This window comes from Cotesia glomerata, linkage group LG6, assembly GCF_020080835.1.
Source record: "Cotesia glomerata isolate CgM1 linkage group LG6, MPM_Cglom_v2.3, whole genome shotgun sequence".
NCBI lineage: Eukaryota > Metazoa > Arthropoda > Insecta > Hymenoptera > Braconidae > Cotesia > Cotesia glomerata.
The window spans coordinates 2085828-2106568 of record NC_058163.1 but is presented as its reverse complement, the minus strand read 5'-3'; the positions used below and the strand labels follow the sequence as shown (position 1 = coordinate 2106568).

The window sequence follows — 20741 nt, the reverse complement described above, 5'->3', positions numbered from 1 at the left end:
TTTGTATAATTTTACAAAACAATATTCAAATAGGTAAAAAAATTTATTTATAATAAATAATTTTTATAAAACATCCTTTTATTAATTAATATTATATAAAAACATAAACAGATGATATTCTTACGTATAAAGTATAAAAATAAACATTAAAATCCATATATTATTGCGTGATAAATTCAACACAATTGTTTTGCTTAATAATGTAATCTTTTTTTTTAAAAACTTATTTCGAAATAACTGTTACTTTAAAGCTTATGTCGGTTTCTTGGTTTCTGATAAAATTAATATTCAAGATAATATCTCTGTGTTCCCAATACATAAAAAATTATTTTATTTTATGAATAAAACTCTGTGTTTTATTTAAATGTAAATTACACCGCTAATTTACTTGTTAAGAACCGGAGCTATCTTTTCAACAAACCGGCCAATTATTGGCAATAACTTCATTTTTTCGGTTACAAAATCGAGGCAAAGACGAGCCGACTCAAAATTCTTTACAATTAGCCAAGCCACACCAAAATAAAATCCGTATACTGCTAATAGATGCACCACGTACTGTCTGCAACAATTTATTTATTATAAGTCGTAGTATTATATAAAATTATAACAAAATATAATCAAATTTTTACTTACATTTTAAGATGGAAGCGAGCGCGAGGTAAAGTTTCTAGTTTTTCTTTCATGCAGTAGACCCTCGCGCCCAAAATAATGTTTTTTATGTACTCAGCTTCTTCCACGGCGAAGAAATCTATGGAGAACAATTTTTTATCCAATGGATGCATTTCTTGCCATAGTTTTATCAACTGCTCGTTTCGGAAGGACCACTCGCGAGTGGTAAAGTACTGAAGGACTTCTAATCCATCACTTATACGCTTTTGAATGTGTACCATGCTGAAAGTTTTAATTAATTTAATTATATCATACTAACACAGTATTAATTAAAAATTATAAAAATACTTACAAACGTTTCTGCCGGAAAATTAACAATAAGAAATCGATTAAATATGCCGGCAAAATATGAAAAAATAAAACAAAAAGGTTATGGATAAACTTGCTGCTCCTAATATCGCCATCAGGATACCAAATTCCGGCTTCAAACGGATAATTGTAGGCAATTGTTTTTCCTTTTTGAACAACATCAGCCCAACTTATTGGCCGGACTCCGCTCTGGGTAATATTGTAAACTGGAATATTTTTTGGTCTATACAAAAATTACGTCACTTAAGACAAACTCGAAAAAAAAAGAAAAAAAGAAAAAAAAAACTTAAATAAAATGATAGTTGATTAGGTTATAAATCCGTACCTTTGTTCAGTGGCACCAATTGTATGACCGATAGCGATTAAAGCGTTGATCGCCAAATCTACAGGAATTAATTGGGCATGGTAGTGTCCATTGCAATGAACCGAACGAATAACTCCTTTTCCAGCGCCCACAATTATACCTACCGGGCCGTTTAAACTGTCTACCCATCCTGGAACCGGTTCTTCCCACGACGGAGTCACTGAAAAATTTTAATTAATAATTATTATGATTTTTTCACAACTATTAAAGCTTTTGGTTATAAAGAACAATTTATTACCGATAGAGGGCCGAGCTATGACACAAGGCAAATTGGGATATTCGTTCGCTACAAGGGTTTCGGCCAGCCGTTTTGAGTACGTGTAAGTATTAGGATGTGGTTCCAATAATCTTAAAATATATAAATAATTAATTTAATAAATGTTTTTATTTTATAAATACTTACTTGGGAGTTAAAAGTTCCAGAGCTTCAGGCTTCAGCCATTGAGTCATCCGCATAACCTCATTTGGATTTTCCGGAGAATCATAAACACACTCGCCCAGTTCTTCTTGATCAACATGACAAAAAGCGGTGCTCAGATGAACAAAGGCCTTTAATTTTTTAATCTTTTTAGCGAGTTCCAAAACCGCAGCTGTACCGATCGCGTTCATTTCAATTGCGTCTTTTAGCTTTGCTTCTAATTTCAATGTTGCCGCAAAGTGGAAGATTATATCAACTTCGTTAATTAGAAGATTTTGCTGGGATTCATTCAATCCGAAGTTTTTTTCAACAATGTCACCAGGTAGTACTTTTATTTTGCTTAGCACGTGAGGTTTATTCGTCCGGATTCTTTCAAATACCTGGAATATTTTCGAAAATTACCTAATCAAATAATTAACTCAGGTTATTAATCTAAAATAATCTCAAAATTATTCAATATAATAAATTAATAATAAAAGATAAATAAAAAATATAAACACACCGGCAACTTTAACATATCATCAAGTCTCATTTCCGGTGATCGTCCTCGCTTGGCTCTCAGCAGAATATAAATCCGGGTCAAGTCGCTACATCGGTACAGTAATTTTTCCAACAGTACCTTGCCCATGAACCCCGAGGCGCCTGTCACGAAAATTGTTTTCCCACTGTAGAACTTTTGTATTGGACTCAGCTCCATCTCTTCCTCCATCTTGTCGGCCTGAAATATATATACCACGCTATTGTTATAATTATTTATATCATCCAATAAACTCGAAATTTAAATTAAAAAAAAACTTAAAATAAAAAAGATTACGCAATATTAAAGCGTAATAATAATATTAACGAGCACCGAATAATCTTCTTACAATCAGTGAAAGTTCAAGGTTATGTTTGTTTGCAGACTCGGACCACTCCTAACGTAACCGCATTCACCGTGATTGGCATGATCTGTAGTCCTGCCAGTTACAGGTACAAATAAATAAAAAATAAAAAATTTCCGTCCCATTAAAGCATAATTGTGAAATTAAAAAAAAATTCAGCACATTAATTATCATAGTATTACGACGTTATATTTATCAAATCAAGTTCCGAGTAAAATTCTAGACATTATTTTTACAAACTAAATCGATTTAATCGGTTCTTATTTGTGACTTATTGCGAGAGTAATTCGGTTCTTACCTTTAATATAAATTATCTATATATATATATATAAATTAACTGTTACAGTGTTACACAAGTTGTGAGCGGAGTGTCAGGAAGTTGCAGAAAGAGAAATGCACTGAGATTATTGACCGGTAAAGTATCTTAAAAAAAGAATAAATCGTTTTTAAATAAATCGTTTGATGATTGATTATATTTTCATTTTTAATGATAGTAAGTTATTTAATACGATTACACATTTTAAATTATAATTTTACAGAGAGAAGAAGTAGATGTGGCTGCAGTCGTGGCTTTTCTAAAACTGACGCATTTAAAACGTATAGAGAAGAATAATAGCTATGGATTATATTTAAATTACCGTAATGCGATGATTCTAAGGATATATATATGTACGAATCATAGATATATGAAGATATGTGTGATTATGTGACGGTTGCGTGTGAGAGTAATAAGGAATAAAAGTTCAACAAGTTCTATACTGATCAGTTTCTTGCGGTCTTTTTGACGTTTATTATCTTGAGTTATTAAGCGGATTAAGAGCGGGTTATGTAATATATGGTAAGTTATATTTTTTGATTCAGAAATTATTCACTGTAACTGTGACGGGATTTATTCATCGTTATTAATAAAATTACAATTTTTATTCATTAGGATTTAAATTTAAACACAAAAGTCTTAAGTTTATAATTTTATTCATTCGTATTTTAGCAGCGCAAGATTATTTGATAAAAGTTTTGGTTCAAAAATATTAAATCAAGGTTTTTAATTGCTGTCGCATTTTTAACTTTTAATTTACAGAGTAACTGGTTAAATTAATGGTCTGTGATTTGAATTTTTACCTGTTCAACATTATTTTTATATTTTAAACTTTTTATTAATTTTATCAACCGTGATTTTATTATAATTCTTCTAACCCGTTATCACCTATTCGATCATTTTCATGCTAGTATAAATCTAATTTCAAGTGGATGGAAATTTCCATCTTCACTAACAATTTGAGACAATTCGTCTTCGGATAGTTAGGTCGATGGGCAACCATCGAACTTGAACACTAGTTAGCTGGTGAATGCTAGTATCTGTTCGACTATATGTTAAGTATTAATTATTTTTATATAACTAATTTTTTTTTTATTCATATTAATTATCCAATTATACCCGTAAGTATTAATCCATTAAAAAATTCTTGCGTTATAATTATCTCTCCGCATGTATGATCCAATTTCTCCACCAGAACTTTTTAATTTAATAAATTGCCCATAACATACATGTTATTTATTACACAATTTATTAATTTTATTAACGAATTTGTCATTTGAGCTTGAAAGATCGCTGTTAGTATCGCTGATGAACAATTGTGTGCATTTCGTTTTACGAATACGCCGAGTGGAGCATATAACGAAGCATCGGCAGGCGCTTGGATGGCTAAACCCACCAAACCGAAGATTACAACTAATAGCTAGTCGAGTTTTATAAGGCGATTTGTTTAATACGTCCAAGTCTTTTCGGTGACCAGTTATTACATCAGCTGAGACTCTATATAACTTCCGTCATAAATGTTATTTGTATTTGTTAGAGTTAGAAAAGAGTCAGTATGATTTAAGCACTTGATTGTAGACCTGATTTTGATTTTGAATGCGAAGAAAATGTCTGTTATTATTATTATTATTATTATTATTGTGGTCAAAAGGAGAATTATCTCCATGATCAGTAAATAAATAAATAAATTTTCTATAAATTAATTTTAATTACATAATATTCAAATTTTTGTATTTTATCATCATCTTACAAAAATTTAATGTTGTTTTTTGTAAAACATTAATTTATTTAAGTAACATTTATACCAAGAATTATTTTATTTTACAAGGCTATTAATTTTTTATATATAAATTTAAAAGAAATTCCAATTAAAAACTAATTATTTAAACATCTGTGCCGATTTCATGCTAAAGCTTAATGGCCAGCTGTTAAAATATTTTATTATAAAATCACTAGTTACGTTATTTTAATATTAATGAATAAATATTTTATTAAATTAAAATAATAAAAAAAAAAAAAAAAAATATCAAGTACTTAAAAAGTTACTGGCCCATTATTAAGACATTACTTAAAATTTAACCGGCTATGAGAATTGACAAGCTTATACTTAATTGAGTGTTACTAAATTAAAACAAATACAACCAATTGAGTCATTTTTTTACATTTAATTAAATGTAAAAAGTTATCAACTCAAAATATTAGTATAACACTTATTGACATTATTATCAGTATTTGTTGATTTTATTTAAATATTTTTTCTTGTAGAATTATTATGACTTTAAATTAAGTTATTTGTTTGTATTAAATAATCTACTATTTGGATTTTATAACATTTGAAATTAAATCTAATTGTAAACCTTTAATTAGTTAAGTAATCTTGTAACCTATGTAAACCAATGTAATTTAAATATTGATGGCTTTGAGGGAGCTTAGGTTCCAGAGCCAAATACATTTTTTATCTATCTATCTATCTATTTTTGTAATTCAAAGTTATTATTGCAGATATTGATAGGATGCGGACAACGTTTTGATCGCACAGATTTACGATGAGAATTTGAAAAATATTATAAATATTAAAAAAAAAAAACAAATTAACAGAGTAGTTTTATTCTACTTGATGAGAAAATTTTTCAAACAAGATTGTCTATAATAGAGACGATCCATAGTTTAATTTTAACAATTATTAAAAACACAATATAAAAATGTCTGACTTACCAAAATTAAAGATAAAAAAAATGAAAAATGGACCAGGTAGTCACCTGTAGTAAGTGGATCAGGCAAAGTGTTGAAGTTTAAAAACAAACTAAGTTAAAGTTACCTAGAAGTACAATCTCTTGCTCCCACCTCGAAACAGAGTTATGGTCGCAAAGTGGACACTACTACGGGCAGCCCCAACTCAATTCCCTCTATACAATCTACAATATTCCAGGTGAGTAGTTTATCTCCCTCATCTCTATGTAAGCAACATTTAAGCGCAACAGGGCATCTCTCTTCTATGTACCCATTCACTTAATCCTCATTTCACATATCTTATGTGTACTATCTTGCTAAATATCTTAAATATATATTCTTAACTAGCCATTCTGAACTTTACGCAATATTTACGCTTTTTTTTAATAACCATGATAAATCATCGGCTAAATTATTGTTATTCGTAGGCATAAATGGCATTAATGGAAAGAGGGTATTTATTCTGGACTTTGCTATAAGACAATTTTAATATTTATTTAAATGAAAAATTTCTTCTTATTTTTTTAATCTAGTAAATTTATAAAAATAAAAAAAAAAATTATAGTCACACAATTGCGCAGTAAAATTTTATCATAGCCAATTGTTTACAAAAAAAAAAAAAAGGAAAAAAATTAAAATAACTTTTATTAGTATTAAAAGTTAAAAAAAAAATTTCTTAGAAAAAAAATAATAAAATTAATAATTACATTTTGTACAAATTGTAATGACTTTTATATTTTACCTTAATTATTATTAATCTGTTCATACGTAATCAAATCCCGTGCATTAATTCAAGTGTATAGACAATTATGTAAACCTTATATTAATACTACAGCGTATTAATTATTTTTAACACTTGAATGAAAAAAAAAAACGCTTAAGAGTGTTTAATCATTATAATTACACTCATTGTTTGTTTATAATAATAGCCTTTGACTAACGTCAATGAACGGAAGAAACTAGTGTTGAAGAAAAAAAAATAAAAAATACTTAAATTTGGTCAGATACTTTAGTGTGGAGATAACTTGGCAAATTTGCTCAATTTAAATAAAATTTAATAGCAATGTTTGAATATTTGAATAAGATATTTTAGTGTGTAAATAAAAAATCTACGAGTAAAAGTATGTGTCGATGAAAAAAATTTAAGTTTCACTTTTCTCAGTAAAGGGGCAGTGTTGCAATATCACGTATATCTATATATTAAAAATATATATATATATATATATATATATATATAAGCTATATACTGATATTTCGCCAAGGATAATCAATTAATTCCGACATTAAATTGGGTAATAACTAGCTAAGTTATTGTAAGCGTTTTATATTTTATTTTTACTGTTATTTTATTTATAAATTAATAGTAAATATTTTATTTTTATTTATTTTGCATATATCAGTAGTATTAATTTGGCAATCAATTTATAATTTAATAATTTATATAAAAAATTATCATTACATTATTAAAAAATTAAAAGCTAGTTTTAAATTTTTAACTTTTATATTAAATATTGAAAATTAATTACATAATATCTTCTTGTCAATTTTTCCCTATCTTTTATTTTTTTTCTTAAAAATTTACCATAATAATTGTTTTATTTTCTTATATTTGTTATTTATTTATTAACGATAAATCGCAGTTAGTTAATAAAATATTACTTATTTCAGAGGTGTTTTATAAATTATCAAAAAATGTAAATATTATCCGGAACTTAATTTTCAGCAGAGATAATAATTTGAATAAATCCTATTATTTTTATTTTTAATTTTAAATAAGAAAATTTTAAAATTTAATCTTGTCAAGTCATATGACCCTGAAGTTATTAGCCGCGACATCCGCCATTTTAAAAATAAAAAAAAAAAAACCCGTAATTTGGAAAAAAAAAATTTTTTTTTTAATTTTGAAAAAATACTCGTCTAGATTTTTGAATTTTCTAAACGAGTATTTTTTTCAAAAGATCAAATAATAAATATTCGAGCTATAATTTGAAATTAAATTTTATGATTAACTATTTTTCATTTAAAAATTTTTACCTAAATTTAATAACTTTTTGATTTTTATTTATAATTTTCCGAAATCTAGACGAGTATTTTTTTTTTTTTTTTTTTTTCATTCATAACTTTTTTCATTTGAATAATATAAATTTATACATTAATCACAAAAATTAAGGGATATCAAAAAGATTTTACATTTACGACCATGTAAATTTTTTATCATGTTTGAGTTCGGAGAAATCCTATACTAAGGAAACTACAAAAAAAAAAAAAAAAAAATTCCAAATTTTTTCTCATCTAAAACTAAAAAAAAGTCTACGGACTTGAAAAAATTTTTTTCCATTGTTTTAATGAAAAACTCTTTTGAAAAATGTAATGCCATTGAATTTAACTTAATCGAAAAGCCTGTACGATGATTTGCCGCGGAGTTATCGCGAATCAAAGCAAAAAAAAGTCCTTTTTGACTTTGATAGTCAATAACTCTGGAAATAATGATCGTATAGGAAATCCAAGGAGGATTTTGAAAACTACACAATATTCTTTATGAGATACTATGAACGGCTTTTGACAAAAAAATTTTTATTTTAATTGAAAACTTTGACTGAAAAAAAGACAAAAATTCGCATAATTAAGGATATTTGGATAACTTGGTATAATTTTGGATAAACGAAGGATATCATCGGTAATTTTTCAACCTTAAAGTGTCCCCTAAAATCTCTGAAAAATTCAAAGCTCTGCGATTTTTTTTTTTTTCATAGTGCCTCCCGAAGCTTCAAATTCTTTGTTTTCGCAAAAATCACCATTATAAGAAATTTTTCGATTTTCATTCTTTTTCTGAATGAAAAAATTTTTTTTTCTCAAAAATCTTTATTTTTTCCGTCAAAAAGATTGATTTTTTAAGAAATTTAAAAAAAAAAAAAATTTACATGGTCGTAACTGTAGAATCTTTTAACTGATATCCCTTAATTTTTGTGACTAGTGTATAAATTTATATTATTCAAATGAAAAAAGTTATGAATGTGAAAAAAAAAAAAAAAATACTCGTTTAGAAAACTGAAAAATCTACACGAGTATTTTATTTTAATTTGAAAATTTTTGTTTTTTTAAAATTACAAGATATTTTTGAAAAAAATAGTGGTTTTCGGTGAATTTCAGGCTGAAAAATTGGAAAAGTGAAAAATAAAAAAAAAATACTCATCTAGATTTCGGAAAATTCTAAATAAAAATCAAAAAGTTATTAAATTTAGGTAAAAATTTTTAAATGAAAAATACTTAATCATAAAATTTAATTTCAAATTATAGCTCGAATATTTATTATTTGATCTTTTGAAAAAAATACTCGTTTAGAAAATTCAAAAATCTAGACGAGTATTTTTTCAAAGTTAAAAAAAAATTTTTTTTTTTCCAAATTATGGGGTTTTTTTTTATTTTTAAAATGGCGGGTGTCGCGGCTAACTTCAGGGTCATTTATTTTTTTTCGATAAGATCGCCAGTGAATAATATTTATATACGCTTACATTAATATTAATTAACGCATTATAAAGCTGATTCATTCGTAAATTATACAAAAGTAATTTAATTAATCACGCGATCCGTGATCGAATGCTTCTTTTTTTTTTTTTTAAGGAAAGTTTTGTTAAATTACTTTTAATGTAAACAAGTTTTATATAATAAGTAATGTAATAATTCTGTAATTTTCCAAAATTTTGTTTTTTAATTTTATTACTTATCAGATTTTTTAACGATTTAAATTTAAATTCTATATTGCAGAGATTAAAATATATTTTGCAAATATAATTATTGTTTACGGTAAAAATTTTGTTTTTTAATCGCAATTTAAAATAATATGTCAAAAATTGACTACTTATTTTTTATAGTTATTAATTCATCAAAACTTTGCTTAAAAAATACTAAAAACTCACATGCGCGTACGCATGCGCGGTAGATTATTTCCCTACATTTTATCATCAATCAAACATATGATAACAGTTCAGAGTACCTGCAAAAATGTTTATATTCAATTAAAACAAGTTAATTTACTTTTACATCATTAAATACCAATAATTATATTAATTATCAAAAATAATGTATCAAAATAAAAACAACAACAATAATGTAAATGATAAAATGATTGGAGAACTTGCTAAAGATTATTCGGCTTACATGAAAGTTGATTTACCAAATCAGGTAATAAAATTTGTTTTTAACTTTCAATTTATTACTTTTTCTTTTTTTTTTTTTTCCATGGAATCAATAATTACAATACTATTTTTATTATTTAAGACATTGAAAATTCATGAAACTATTGAAGAAATGATGATAAGGCTTGAAGAATTTGAATCAATTGTTGGAATGGTAAATAATTAGTTTTTTTATGAAAATTAATCCAGCAGATACCTATTTAATAATTTTAAAAATTTTATAGCAAAAAATTAGAAAAAAATTGACATGTAAAAATTTTAAAAAATAAAAAATGCAATTTTTTTAAAATAATTTTTTTCGATAAATAAAATTAAAAAATTTTCAAGTGACTGCTAACTTTAATGTAATTTATTTTTTTCTTCGATAAAACTGAACCCCAGTAATAATTATATTAATAAAGGTACAGAATTTGCGAGCCGAGTGTACTTTTGAGCATTTAGTAAGATTCCGGTCAGTAAATCCCCAATTAATGGAATTGTGCAAGCGAATTGATGCACTGGAGCATGTTGTTGCACGTGCTAACATCGACTTGATGAATTTAGAAGCGGCTGTTGACACGGCTGAGGTTGAATTAGGTGTCAGCACAACAGTGTCTGACCGGTTGCTTGGTATTTTTAATCCACTTTCACTATTTGTAAGTCTTTCCATCAATTATTACAACAGTGAATGCTCTTGCATTGCAGCGAAAGAAAAAAAAAAAAAAAAAAAAATGATTAAGCCATTTTTTTAACATTATTGCAGAAATCCAAGAGCGAAACTCTGGGAACGACACTTGGAGCAACGTCCAGAATTGAACCGAGCATTGAGTTGCCTCCGATTTTCCGAACCAGAGACGTTTTTCAAACCACAATTAGTAATAATAAATAATAAAATTTTATTTACCAAGTATTAAATAAATTTAATAAATTTTAATTGTTACACAATCCGTATTGACACTTTTTTATTTGAGCTTCTTTTTCTCCCATAGAACACCCTTCAGAAATGCAGTGTCTCCACCTTGTCATTTTACCTGGACCGCATGTTTTGGTGCAGCATGACCACTTGCCCCAATTGTCCCAAATTTTAGCTTTTTTTTCTATATAAAAATTTGAAAATTATGCTAGAGACCTTAGATTGGATGTCAATCAGACAAAATTACTTAAAAAGCTAATTAGAGATAAATGATGGACACACTATAATACTAGAAATAATGATAAAAATTGAAAATTATAAGAATTAGAACACGTACTAAGGAAAAATCAATAATATATAGAGACTTTAAATGGTACAATAGACTTGAAAGTGAAATCACTAGTCAAAATAGAATGAATATATTTAAAATTTTACTATGACAATATGTAAAAAGGTAATATTGATATGTTTAATAAAATAGATGAAAAATGATAAATGCGTATATATGATATGTTTTATAAATATGAATAGCTAAAAGCTAATGTACTTAAGTACAATTAAATAAATAAATTAATTATACTTGTTTAAAAACAAAAAAAAAAAAAAAAAAAAAAAAAAAATCAACTAATAAAATTGTTGATTTTATAGAAAATTAAGCATAAAAATCTTTACTTCGAGTTTGACACGCAGCCAAAGTACAAGTTTTTAATTGCGATTGTTTTTCATCCAATTCATATCCTTCAACTAAACAATATCTCGTACGTTTAATGTGTCCGATTCCACAAGTTACACTGCATCCCGACCACTCGCTCCAAGGTGACCATACTTTTGGCTCATTATCTACAAATTTAAAATTACTTTTTTTATATCCATAAATGTTAAAACAATATAACAAAACATATTTATTATTACTTGAATTTGATTCTTCATTATTCACAACATAATTAAATATCACAATCAATAAAAAAATTTTTAACATTTTTAAAATTTTTTTATACTATAACCTTACAAAGATGTAATATTTGTTGCGATATTCATTTTCAATTAGATATAGAAAAAAAATTTTTTATTGTTTTATTTATAAAAAATATTAACATAAGCTAATTAGATGATTTTTATTTTTAAATTAAATATATAAATAATTAATTATTAAAGTCTTAAAAATGTTTTCCTTGAGCGGCCAATCGGAATTTGTCCTTGTAATCTTAATCGGCGAACTGCTTCACGTAAATGTTTTGGTTGAACTGGACCACTGTCGTTGTATTCTTCCATCACGTCTAAGGCTGTAAATAAATAAATAAACAATTAAATAAATAATCAATAAATTAAAGAGTATTAAATCTACCTTTTTCAACAATTTCTCCAACAAAAACTTTGGCAATACCAGACATTGCAATGACAACATTTTGTGATACTGAACACCCTGTTATTGTTTGCATTATCTGTTCAAACAAAAATTTATTAATTATTTAAAAATTCACGTTAATAATAAATAATTAAAGAAATAAAAGTACCCTTTTAATGGCAGCTTTCGGAAAAGCAGCTCTTCGAAACATTTCATAACGATCTAGTTGATCTTCCGTGAAATTTGAAACTAGAACCCTTAAAATAAACTTATTATTAAAGAAAATTAATTTAGCATACATTTAATAATTTTTAAAATTATATTACAAATAAATTATGGCAAAAAAAAATTGACATGTGAAAATTTTAAAAAGTAAAAAATTCAATTTTTCAAAAATGATTTTTTTGGGACAAATTTTTTTGTTAAATAAAATTAAAAAATACTCACTGCATTTTTTCACGCTCCTCTTCTTCCAACTCTCGTTTATTTTTATCTTTGCTCTCCCGGCGATCTTTAATTTCCATAGGCCGTGCTGGAGGAGGTGGTGGCAAACATATCGCTTGCGAAAATAAATCTTTATCTTTATTGCTGATGTTCATTATATCTTCATCGTCATTATTATTAGTAATTGTGTTTGGATTTTTACTTGAACTTGAATTTATACGATCCAAATTAATAATTTCATTTTTATCACCAGAATTTTTTTCCAGAGAACTAGTGATGGGATTTAAATTACTGTCAGTTTCTTCTGATAATAATGATTTGTCCACTTCAGGCTAAAAAAAAAATAATTAATTAATTTAATTATTTATTAATTTTAATTAAAATATAAGTAATTACCTTAATTTCATGTTCTTCTATTTCAATAAAATCATCCAACTTGTCATCATTACTTAAATAGTTATTTTTTTTAACAGCATCGCTGTTATGAAAAGAATCATCTTTTCCAAATAAATCATCCATTGTCAATGTTTAATAAATAAATTAAAAATAAACAAAAATTCCAACCTAAAATCCAAAAATTCTGAAATTCTACTCCGGAGTAATCGAATTGTGATTGCGCTTTTTCTTTTACTACTTTTCAACTAGACTACAGTGTGAATTGCATTGAATATACACTTGAGTATGTATATTTTAGTCATTGAAATAAAATCTCAATAAAATTTCTTAGATTGTCTCTTTCGCTCCCACAGCTGATTAAGCAAAAAATAGAGACAAAAAAACAAAACTTTATCAAGATTTAACAATTCCACTGTAAAATAGTATAAAACTAATGTGATTTACACCAATAAAAGTGCGCTTACGTAGCCGTAGAATTAACCAATTGGCTCTCGCCAGCTGTAGTAACAAATTTTGACAGAAATCAACGTGGTATAAATATAAAGCCGATGGTTTTTATAAATACTATTTACATTTACAATAATTAATAGATTTTTTTCCATAAGCGGGATATTTTCCACCATTATTAAAATTGTACTTATATTTTTTATAGATCATTTGTGTTTTTTATTTCAATCAGGTGGGTGGTAGTGTCATTTTATTAACCTAGACATTTTTTATTTTTTATTTTTTTTCTTTTGGAGTAGGAAAAATTTTGTTTGATTTTTTAATTAACTCGCTCTTATTGATTACAGGTGATTAGTATTAATATATATATATATATATTCAAGACTAAAATGGGGAAATTGACTTTGTTATTTGTGTTTTTGTTACTGGGATTAAGTTTACCTGCTTTTGCATTAAAAGAAGGAGAATGTGAAGGTAATTATTTTTTTTATTTTTTTTTTATTTTTTATACTATTAAAAAAAATATCTATTAATTTTTTTTTTTCTATTTTAGTGTGTGTGAAAACATTAGACAAATTTTCTGACACGCTAACAGAAGATGTGAGAAAGGATTCGAAAAAAATAGAATCAGAATTTAAGAAATTCTGTAAAAACTCCAAAGGCAAAGAAAATCGTCTCGTATGTTTTTATTTAATTATTTTATTATTTAAAAATTCTTTATTATTAATTTTTATTATTTTTAGTGCTACTATTTGGGTGGATTAGAAGATTCAGCCACGGGAATTCTTGTTGAATTGAGCAAACCACTTACATACTCACTGCCATCAGATAAAATTTGTGAGAGATTACGTAAAAAAGATGCTCAAGTTTGTGATCTCAGATTTGGTATGTTATTTATTATTTAATTTTATAAAAGTCCAATTTGTTAAATAATTATTTTAAATTGCAGAAAAACAAATTGATCTTGACAAGGTTGACCTGAAGAAATTAAAAGTACGCGACCTGAAGAAAATATTGAATGATTGGGATGAAAATTGCGATGGGTGCATTGAGAAAACAGACTACATTAAACGTATCGAGGAACTTAAACCCAAATACACTTCTAGTACAAAGAAAACTGAACTCTAAATTAATATTTTTTATTTATCTTTTTGGATTAGTTTATTAATAACATCAGATACATATTTTTATGTTTAAATTTTATTAAAATTTAGGAAAATACGATAAACTATCACAACACAAATAAATAAAAGCCAATTATATTTATTTTACTCTATCAAACTTTTTAATTGTTATTTATTAATGATAATTAATAATATAAAAACCAAAATATAACAATGACTGTTAATTAATAATTATAAAATCTTCATGTATTATGTGAGTAAACGGTAAAATAAAAATATTTGTAATAAAATATTTATTTTTTTTTTCACTTAAATTATTACTATTGCATCCCGACCATTAAGGAAGAATAAATTACGAGACTGAGCGTAAAATATGAAGGCAGACTAAAAAAAACCACCCAAATCCCATGGCAACAGAATTATTAAATAAAGAGATAATCAGAAGACTAAAGCGGTTCAAAACAATTGATTTAAAAAATCCTTTTCAATAATACTAATGAACATTGTCCCAAATAAGTACCCGTCATGTACATAAAATCACAAAAATTTGTTTATTGTTATCAAATACTTAACAGATTGTAATTGTAATTTAAATATATATATATATTTTATATTACTATTAATATAAAATTTTATGATTGAAAAAAAAAAAAAAAAAATAAATAAATTATGCACATATTTATAAATGTAAAGCATTATATCCTGAATCAACTGTGGAGAGTTTCAGCACAAGAGAGAACCAGAGGAAGAGACCAAGATAGAAAATATGATAGAACACAGATGTTCTTTGTACACTTTGTACTGTTTAATTTTTTCTTTATAATTATTATATTTTTATCCTCAGTTAACTTGCAAGCTTCCCTTAAAATGCACGTAAAAATGTCTTCAACTTTAATCCAAATTTTTATATTGATATTTATCCCATTTATTACAACGGGGTTCAATTACAGTGAGTCGTACAGTGATACAGATCAGTGTCCCAAGGCAAAGTTTATCGCTGGTCAACTTGGCGTGGTAAATGTCCTCGGATTTTTAGATGCAACCCAGCCATCCAGTTATCGACAAGCAGTCATGTAAAAAAGTTGTCATTTATAAATTAATATAATTTTAAATAACATAAAAACTCTTCTCTGTTTTAGGCTTAAAGTATTAAAAGACCGGCTGCAACGTTCTGGACTTCCCGAAGCACTTTTTTTTTTTATCATCAATAGAGTGACGAGTGATGAAGAAAACAATTCAATTAGTTCTCTTAAAAGTGCGATAGCTCCGGACATTTTTATAATAGAAGACAACGAACAATTGAATATTTGGAAAGATTTTAACGGCTCAAAGGATCAAGTTTTGGTGATAGACCGGTGTGGGTACTTGGCCTATCAAATTGTAGTCCCCTGGAGCATCCTCCATTTTCCTTACGTCAAGGCCGCCATCTTGTCGACCCACAAAGACGATCCCTGTGGGCTTTGCGATATTTATGCCACTGTAGTCGAGTTGGATGAGGTTGAAACTTATACTTTAACTTCTACTCCTACCTCAGAAGTAACTGACGCAACTGAACCAGATGTGTCTTCTGAAGAAAAGATTTTACCAGACTTGAAGATAATTATGCACGCGCCTCATTATCACATGAGCGGAGACGCGACTAAAAAACACGAGTACCTAGTTCTGGAGCACTCCAAGCCGGATTTTCATGGACACTTGGATGTTCCAGACTCATCAACGGATGAAAGAAGTGCCAGACTAGGAGACGGATTGATTATTTCTGACAGCACTGTTTATGAGCGCGATCAAGGTCCAGGTTTTTTTGGAGAAGTTTCTGATATTTTTAGAAATTCGGAGAATTTTCATCAGGAAGTCGATGAGGATGATGAAGAAGAAGATGAAGAAGAGTTCAGTGACAAGTTGCAAATTAGTCAGTCTACTGAGGCTAATGGTCAAGATGTTGATGAAGAAGAAGTAAAGAGTAAGTTAATTGCGCATTACAGTAAATTGTTGCCCTGGATTTATTATGTCCTTGAAAAATGAAGTAATTTGAAAAAAAAAAAAAAAAAATCAATTAATTGTAATTAATTTTTTAGTTACAAAATAAACCTTTTTTGGATTAAGATATAAAAGATTTGTGCACAATAGTTTATAAACTTAAATAGGGTGCATAATAAAAATAAGTTATATTCTTACGAACGTTGCGTGACGCGATCATCGCGTTTTAATATTCAACAAGAAACTATAAATATAAAACTCTCAATATTTCTTCTTAGGTAGATACCTATAAATCAATATATATATTTAATAAATAAATTTTCTTTGGTATAATAAACTGATATTATTTTTTTGCGCAAGAGCACACTTTATTATTAATACCTGTATATTCATGCAAATTGTCCTCTGAATATTTTATGATCAAAGATCTGAAATATTATTTTTTCTGAGTAATAACATTTCGAAAAGTTTAACAAAGATAGTAACCCTTGTCACAGTGTACCATTGTACAGAGTAATAACTAAAATAATTTGCTCATGGCCTCTTGAGCCTCACAATATTTATTGGAAAATCCGAATAACTTTTTTGCTTTTATTTTTGGTAATTAATTTATTATTTTTATTAAATACTAAAATAAATAAAAATACCTACTTGATAATTAAATCTTGTTAAAACTTAAAGATTACATCAGGTTTTATTTTAAGTGAAGAATTAGTTGATCACTGTGGCCCTACAGGAGAAATAGTTTTCATATTTGGATTCTTTATAACCACAGTATCAGCTATTTCTAAAATAATACGTACTATTAAACGTCTACCATGACAATATGTTATGGATAATTACGAATATTATGAGCGACTGGTGGAAGGCAAAAGATAGCAATTACCAGAAAACAAAATAATGCTAAAGTACTCATCGTTTAATCGCGTATTATTCTACGTGGTTCTGATACCTATGTCGGTTTACATAGTAAAAATATATCAACCGAACGGATTCCTTACACAACTACAATTGAAAATATTACTGTTTTAATCCGAACGACACCTGTCAGCTCTGAATGCTGGAGTTATGCAGATACTCCGTTAATTATTTACATTATCAGATTTATTTGTCGCATTATTGAATGCTGCTGCATCTACAATGTTGCCAGCGGTGGAGTTGATCTTTATTTTTTGGTGATAGTTATGCACATTTGCGGGCAAGTTGAAATACTAGCCTCAAGTTTTCGACAATTAATTAACAGAAAAAATGTAAAATTAGATAGAAAAGAATTTATAATTATTATTAAACGGAAGAAATACTTGTTGAATTTAATAGATTGTCTCCAGAGATCTATTGAGTTTTTGATACTTGTTGTATTGTTGGCATCTACTATTCAATTAAATGTTATTGGTAATTATAATTATATTTTTTTATCAAGTATTTTAATTAAATATTAATAAATTTTTTTTTAAAGCTTATACAGTTCTTTTTTATATGAAAGAAAACAATATAAAAGCAGCAATTGAACTGACAAGTGGAACATTTTTCTACGTTTTTACAGAACTATATATTTATTGTTAAATCGGTGATAAACAAACTGTCTTCACACATTGACAACTTGTATTTATCTATTTACGAATGCTGTTGGCACAATTTTCCTCTGTATGCACTTAAAAACCTCGTTATTATATGATTATGATGAAGAATAATCGGGAGTTTAAATTAACAGCTGGTAAAATATACGTTATGAATTTAGTGAATTTTAAAAATATTGTTAAAACAATGGGTTTTTTTTTTTTTATATATATAATTTTAAATAAACTTGATTAAAGTTTTAAAAGATTTTTTAATCTATAAAGTAATAAATAAATACAGTAAAAACTGTTTAAACCTAATTTTCTTCCTCAGTAAGATCATCAGAGTCAAGATCATCATATATTTTTTGAGGAATTTCATCATCAGAGCTGTTGGCTTCAGTGCTGGAAAGACTAAAAGCTTCAGAGGGATCCGTGCTATCACTATCAGTGTCGCTGTCGCTGTCAGTATCACTGTCAGTGTCAGTGTCACTATCACTGTCACTGTCACTGTCGCTGTCACTGTTAGAGTCAGTATCAGTGTCAGACTGACTTTGATCTTTAAGTTCAAGCTTACCAAATCCATCTACAACACTATTGACAAAATACTCTGGGAACTTCTGATCAATATCAATTCTTATGTCATCATTTTTCTTCTCTTCTTCCAACACAGACCATCCAGCAGCTTCAAGTTCCACAATATCAAGTCCCAGATTTTCTTTCTTGATCTCCACGGCTTCTAGCTCCTCAATCACCAAGTCTAGGACATTCTCAGGCGCCTGTTGGAGCCAGATGAGGTAATCGCGGATGTACAACTGATTAAGAACATACCTTGGCTCGTATGAATTGTTAAACAGATCGTATACTTCGCACAGTCGCTTAATCACAAACTTCTTCCCGAGTTTCAGCATCGCCTTGACATCCTCAAGGACCTTAATAGACAGCTCCCAGTTTCGGTAGATCGGGTAGCACAGTGATCGTCTCACCGCAGTTTTAACAACCTGATCCATTGAAGAGTAGCTCTCGAACCAACACAAAGTTCCGCTGAGTTTGTTAATGTCCCAACTGCTCTCGCTGGTGTTTTCTCCAGTAGTAACACGGTGGTTGTACGAACTGGAGAACATAATGTCCACAAGGCCGTAAAGTGCCGCTTGGATTTCTTGTTTTTCAAGAAGAAATTCTTTGTTGGGAAGCTCTTTCAGAATATCTTTTTCATGGTCAGTAAATTCTACTTCTTCTGGCTTGAAGCTTCGCCAGGAAGGAGTAAACTCCAGGACTGCCTTCATCGTTCCCTGGGGCTGGAACAAGTCCGCCATGTAGTGATCGTCACTGAAATTGTTGAGTTCGTCAGATTCACGGAGAGAAGAACGCATTGTTGGCAGTGTTGAATCAGGTGTTGGTAAATCTACGACGTCTTTCAACCAGCCTTCCTAAAAAATTAATTTTTATTGTTAATAATTCATAATAGGATAATTTTATAAAAATACTTACTTCAAAAGGCCCAAGAGCGTTTGAAATTTTATTTCCAAATCCATATTTTGGAGCGTTCATCAAAATGTTTATTGGTAATGAACCTGCTGGCTTTTGGGGCATATACCACTCGTCACTTGATGAGTTATCATCCAAACATTCATTTGCTACAGCTGGATTCCCTGATAAAATAATAATTATCAATTATAGTTAATGAAAATTAAGTTAGGTGACATCTAAAAATTTTTAGAATTTTTTTTTATTGAAAAAATTATTACAAAAAAATAAAAAAAAATTTTCATTTGTAAAAACCTTGAAAAACTGTAAGTAAAATTAAAAAAAAATATTTTTTTGTTCTAATTTAATTATTAAAAAAAAAAATGGAAAAATTAAAAACGTCGGCTAACTTTAGTATTATTTATAGTTAATAATAAAAAAAATTTATAGAAATTAAAAATTTTTACCAATAACTTCAATATTAGCAGTTAAATTTTCCTTCTTCTTCGAAGGTGCTAGCAAAGTTGTGATCATGTCCAGATTATCAAAGTGTTCACCGGGAGTTACTTTCGAAAACCTGAATAAAAATTTTCCCGTGTCGCAATCGTATGACCCAAAGGACTTGTCATTTTCGACGATTTCTCCAGGTAATTTCAATCTAAAGAAAAAAATAGTAAGTTGGCATTTTCAATAAAATTTAAGTATTGAATTGTAACAATTGATGAAACTTACCGTAAATAATAAGGCGAAGAGAAAAAACGAAAATCCGTTTTTTCGACGTAAACTTCAGTATCTTTTATGTTTGCATAAGGTGCGTAGATATTAATCGTTAATTCTTTATCATCTTGAGTCAATTCAAATCTTGGAGTCAACATTTTTTTTTTTTTTATCTAAAATAAGTTAATACAAATTTAATTTAATTATAGCACTGGAATTAGCGATTTAAAAAAAAAATTTTTTTTTGAATTATCACGTGTTAATTTCAATACCGTATTTCTCACACAAATTTAAAACTCAGCAGTTATACTCACGTTTATATTAAATTAATATTTATAAATTAAAAATAAAGTAATCAGATATTTTCTGTTATAGTTATGCTATTTTTAGTATAAGATAAACAATTCATGCTATTTATATTACAGTTATGATAATAATAATTGTTGATAAACTTTCTTATTAGTTTCAGGTTATAAATTATTATATATCAGCC

The 20741-nt window shown here is 27.5% G+C and overlaps 5 protein-coding genes across 11 annotated transcripts; 3 read left to right on the top strand and 2 right to left on the bottom strand.

Annotated features, from left to right (window-relative positions):
- Positions 1-220: 220 nt before the first annotated feature.
- Positions 221-5811, bottom strand: LOC123267487 (putative fatty acyl-CoA reductase CG5065). 7 transcript variants are annotated; one of them, XM_044732143.1, is made up of 9 exons: positions 5673-5811; positions 2940-3064; positions 2263-2478; positions 1746-2140; positions 1581-1690; positions 1304-1502; positions 962-1201; positions 634-891; positions 221-559 (listed from the first exon to the last, which is right to left on the bottom strand). In XM_044732143.1, the coding sequence occupies exons 3-9, from the start codon at positions 2467-2469 to the stop codon at positions 385-387; spliced, it is 1584 nt and encodes a 527-aa protein (XP_044588078.1). In that variant the 5' UTR covers positions 2470-2478; positions 2940-3064; positions 5673-5811; the 3' UTR covers positions 221-384. The 7 variants fall into 7 exon arrangements, with proteins under 7 accessions (XP_044588078.1, XP_044588079.1, XP_044588077.1 ...); XM_044732144.1 differs by lacking the exon at positions 5673-5811 and adding an exon at positions 3179-3262; XM_044732142.1 differs by lacking the exon at positions 5673-5811 and adding an exon at positions 3157-3246.
- On the top strand, positions 5797-11484 carry LOC123267502 (biogenesis of lysosome-related organelles complex 1 subunit 4-like). Its single transcript, XM_044732171.1, has 6 exons — positions 5797-5886; positions 9672-9869; positions 9966-10037; positions 10285-10518; positions 10626-10769; positions 10852-11484. Exons 2-5 carry the CDS (start codon positions 9768-9770, stop codon positions 10749-10751), a joined length of 534 nt encoding a protein of 177 aa, XP_044588106.1. The 5' UTR covers positions 5797-5886; positions 9672-9767; the 3' UTR covers positions 10752-10769; positions 10852-11484.
- LOC123267509 (protein SHQ1 homolog) lies at positions 11448-20736 on the bottom strand (the record flags this gene model as incomplete). The annotated part of the gene is given in 10 exon segments (XM_044732180.1): positions 11448-11615; positions 11780-12058; positions 12121-12217; positions 12290-12377; positions 12568-12620; positions 18487-19494; positions 19556-19716; positions 19999-20189; positions 20264-20421; positions 20563-20736. Coding segments are annotated over 8 exon segments (1875 nt in total). The 3' UTR covers positions 11448-11615; positions 11780-11924.
- LOC123267503 (mesencephalic astrocyte-derived neurotrophic factor homolog) lies at positions 13323-14591 on the top strand. Its single transcript, XM_044732172.1, has 5 exons — positions 13323-13639; positions 13755-13881; positions 13961-14085; positions 14151-14292; positions 14357-14591. Exons 2-5 carry the CDS (start codon positions 13797-13799, stop codon positions 14533-14535), a joined length of 531 nt encoding a protein of 176 aa, XP_044588107.1. The 5' UTR covers positions 13323-13639; positions 13755-13796; the 3' UTR covers positions 14536-14591.
- LOC123267492 lies at positions 15212-16574 on the top strand. Its single transcript, XM_044732153.1, has 2 exons — positions 15212-15604; positions 15671-16574. Exons 1-2 carry the CDS (start codon positions 15312-15314, stop codon positions 16551-16553), a joined length of 1176 nt encoding a protein of 391 aa, XP_044588088.1. The 5' UTR covers positions 15212-15311; the 3' UTR covers positions 16554-16574.
- Positions 20737-20741: the final 5 nt, after the last annotated feature.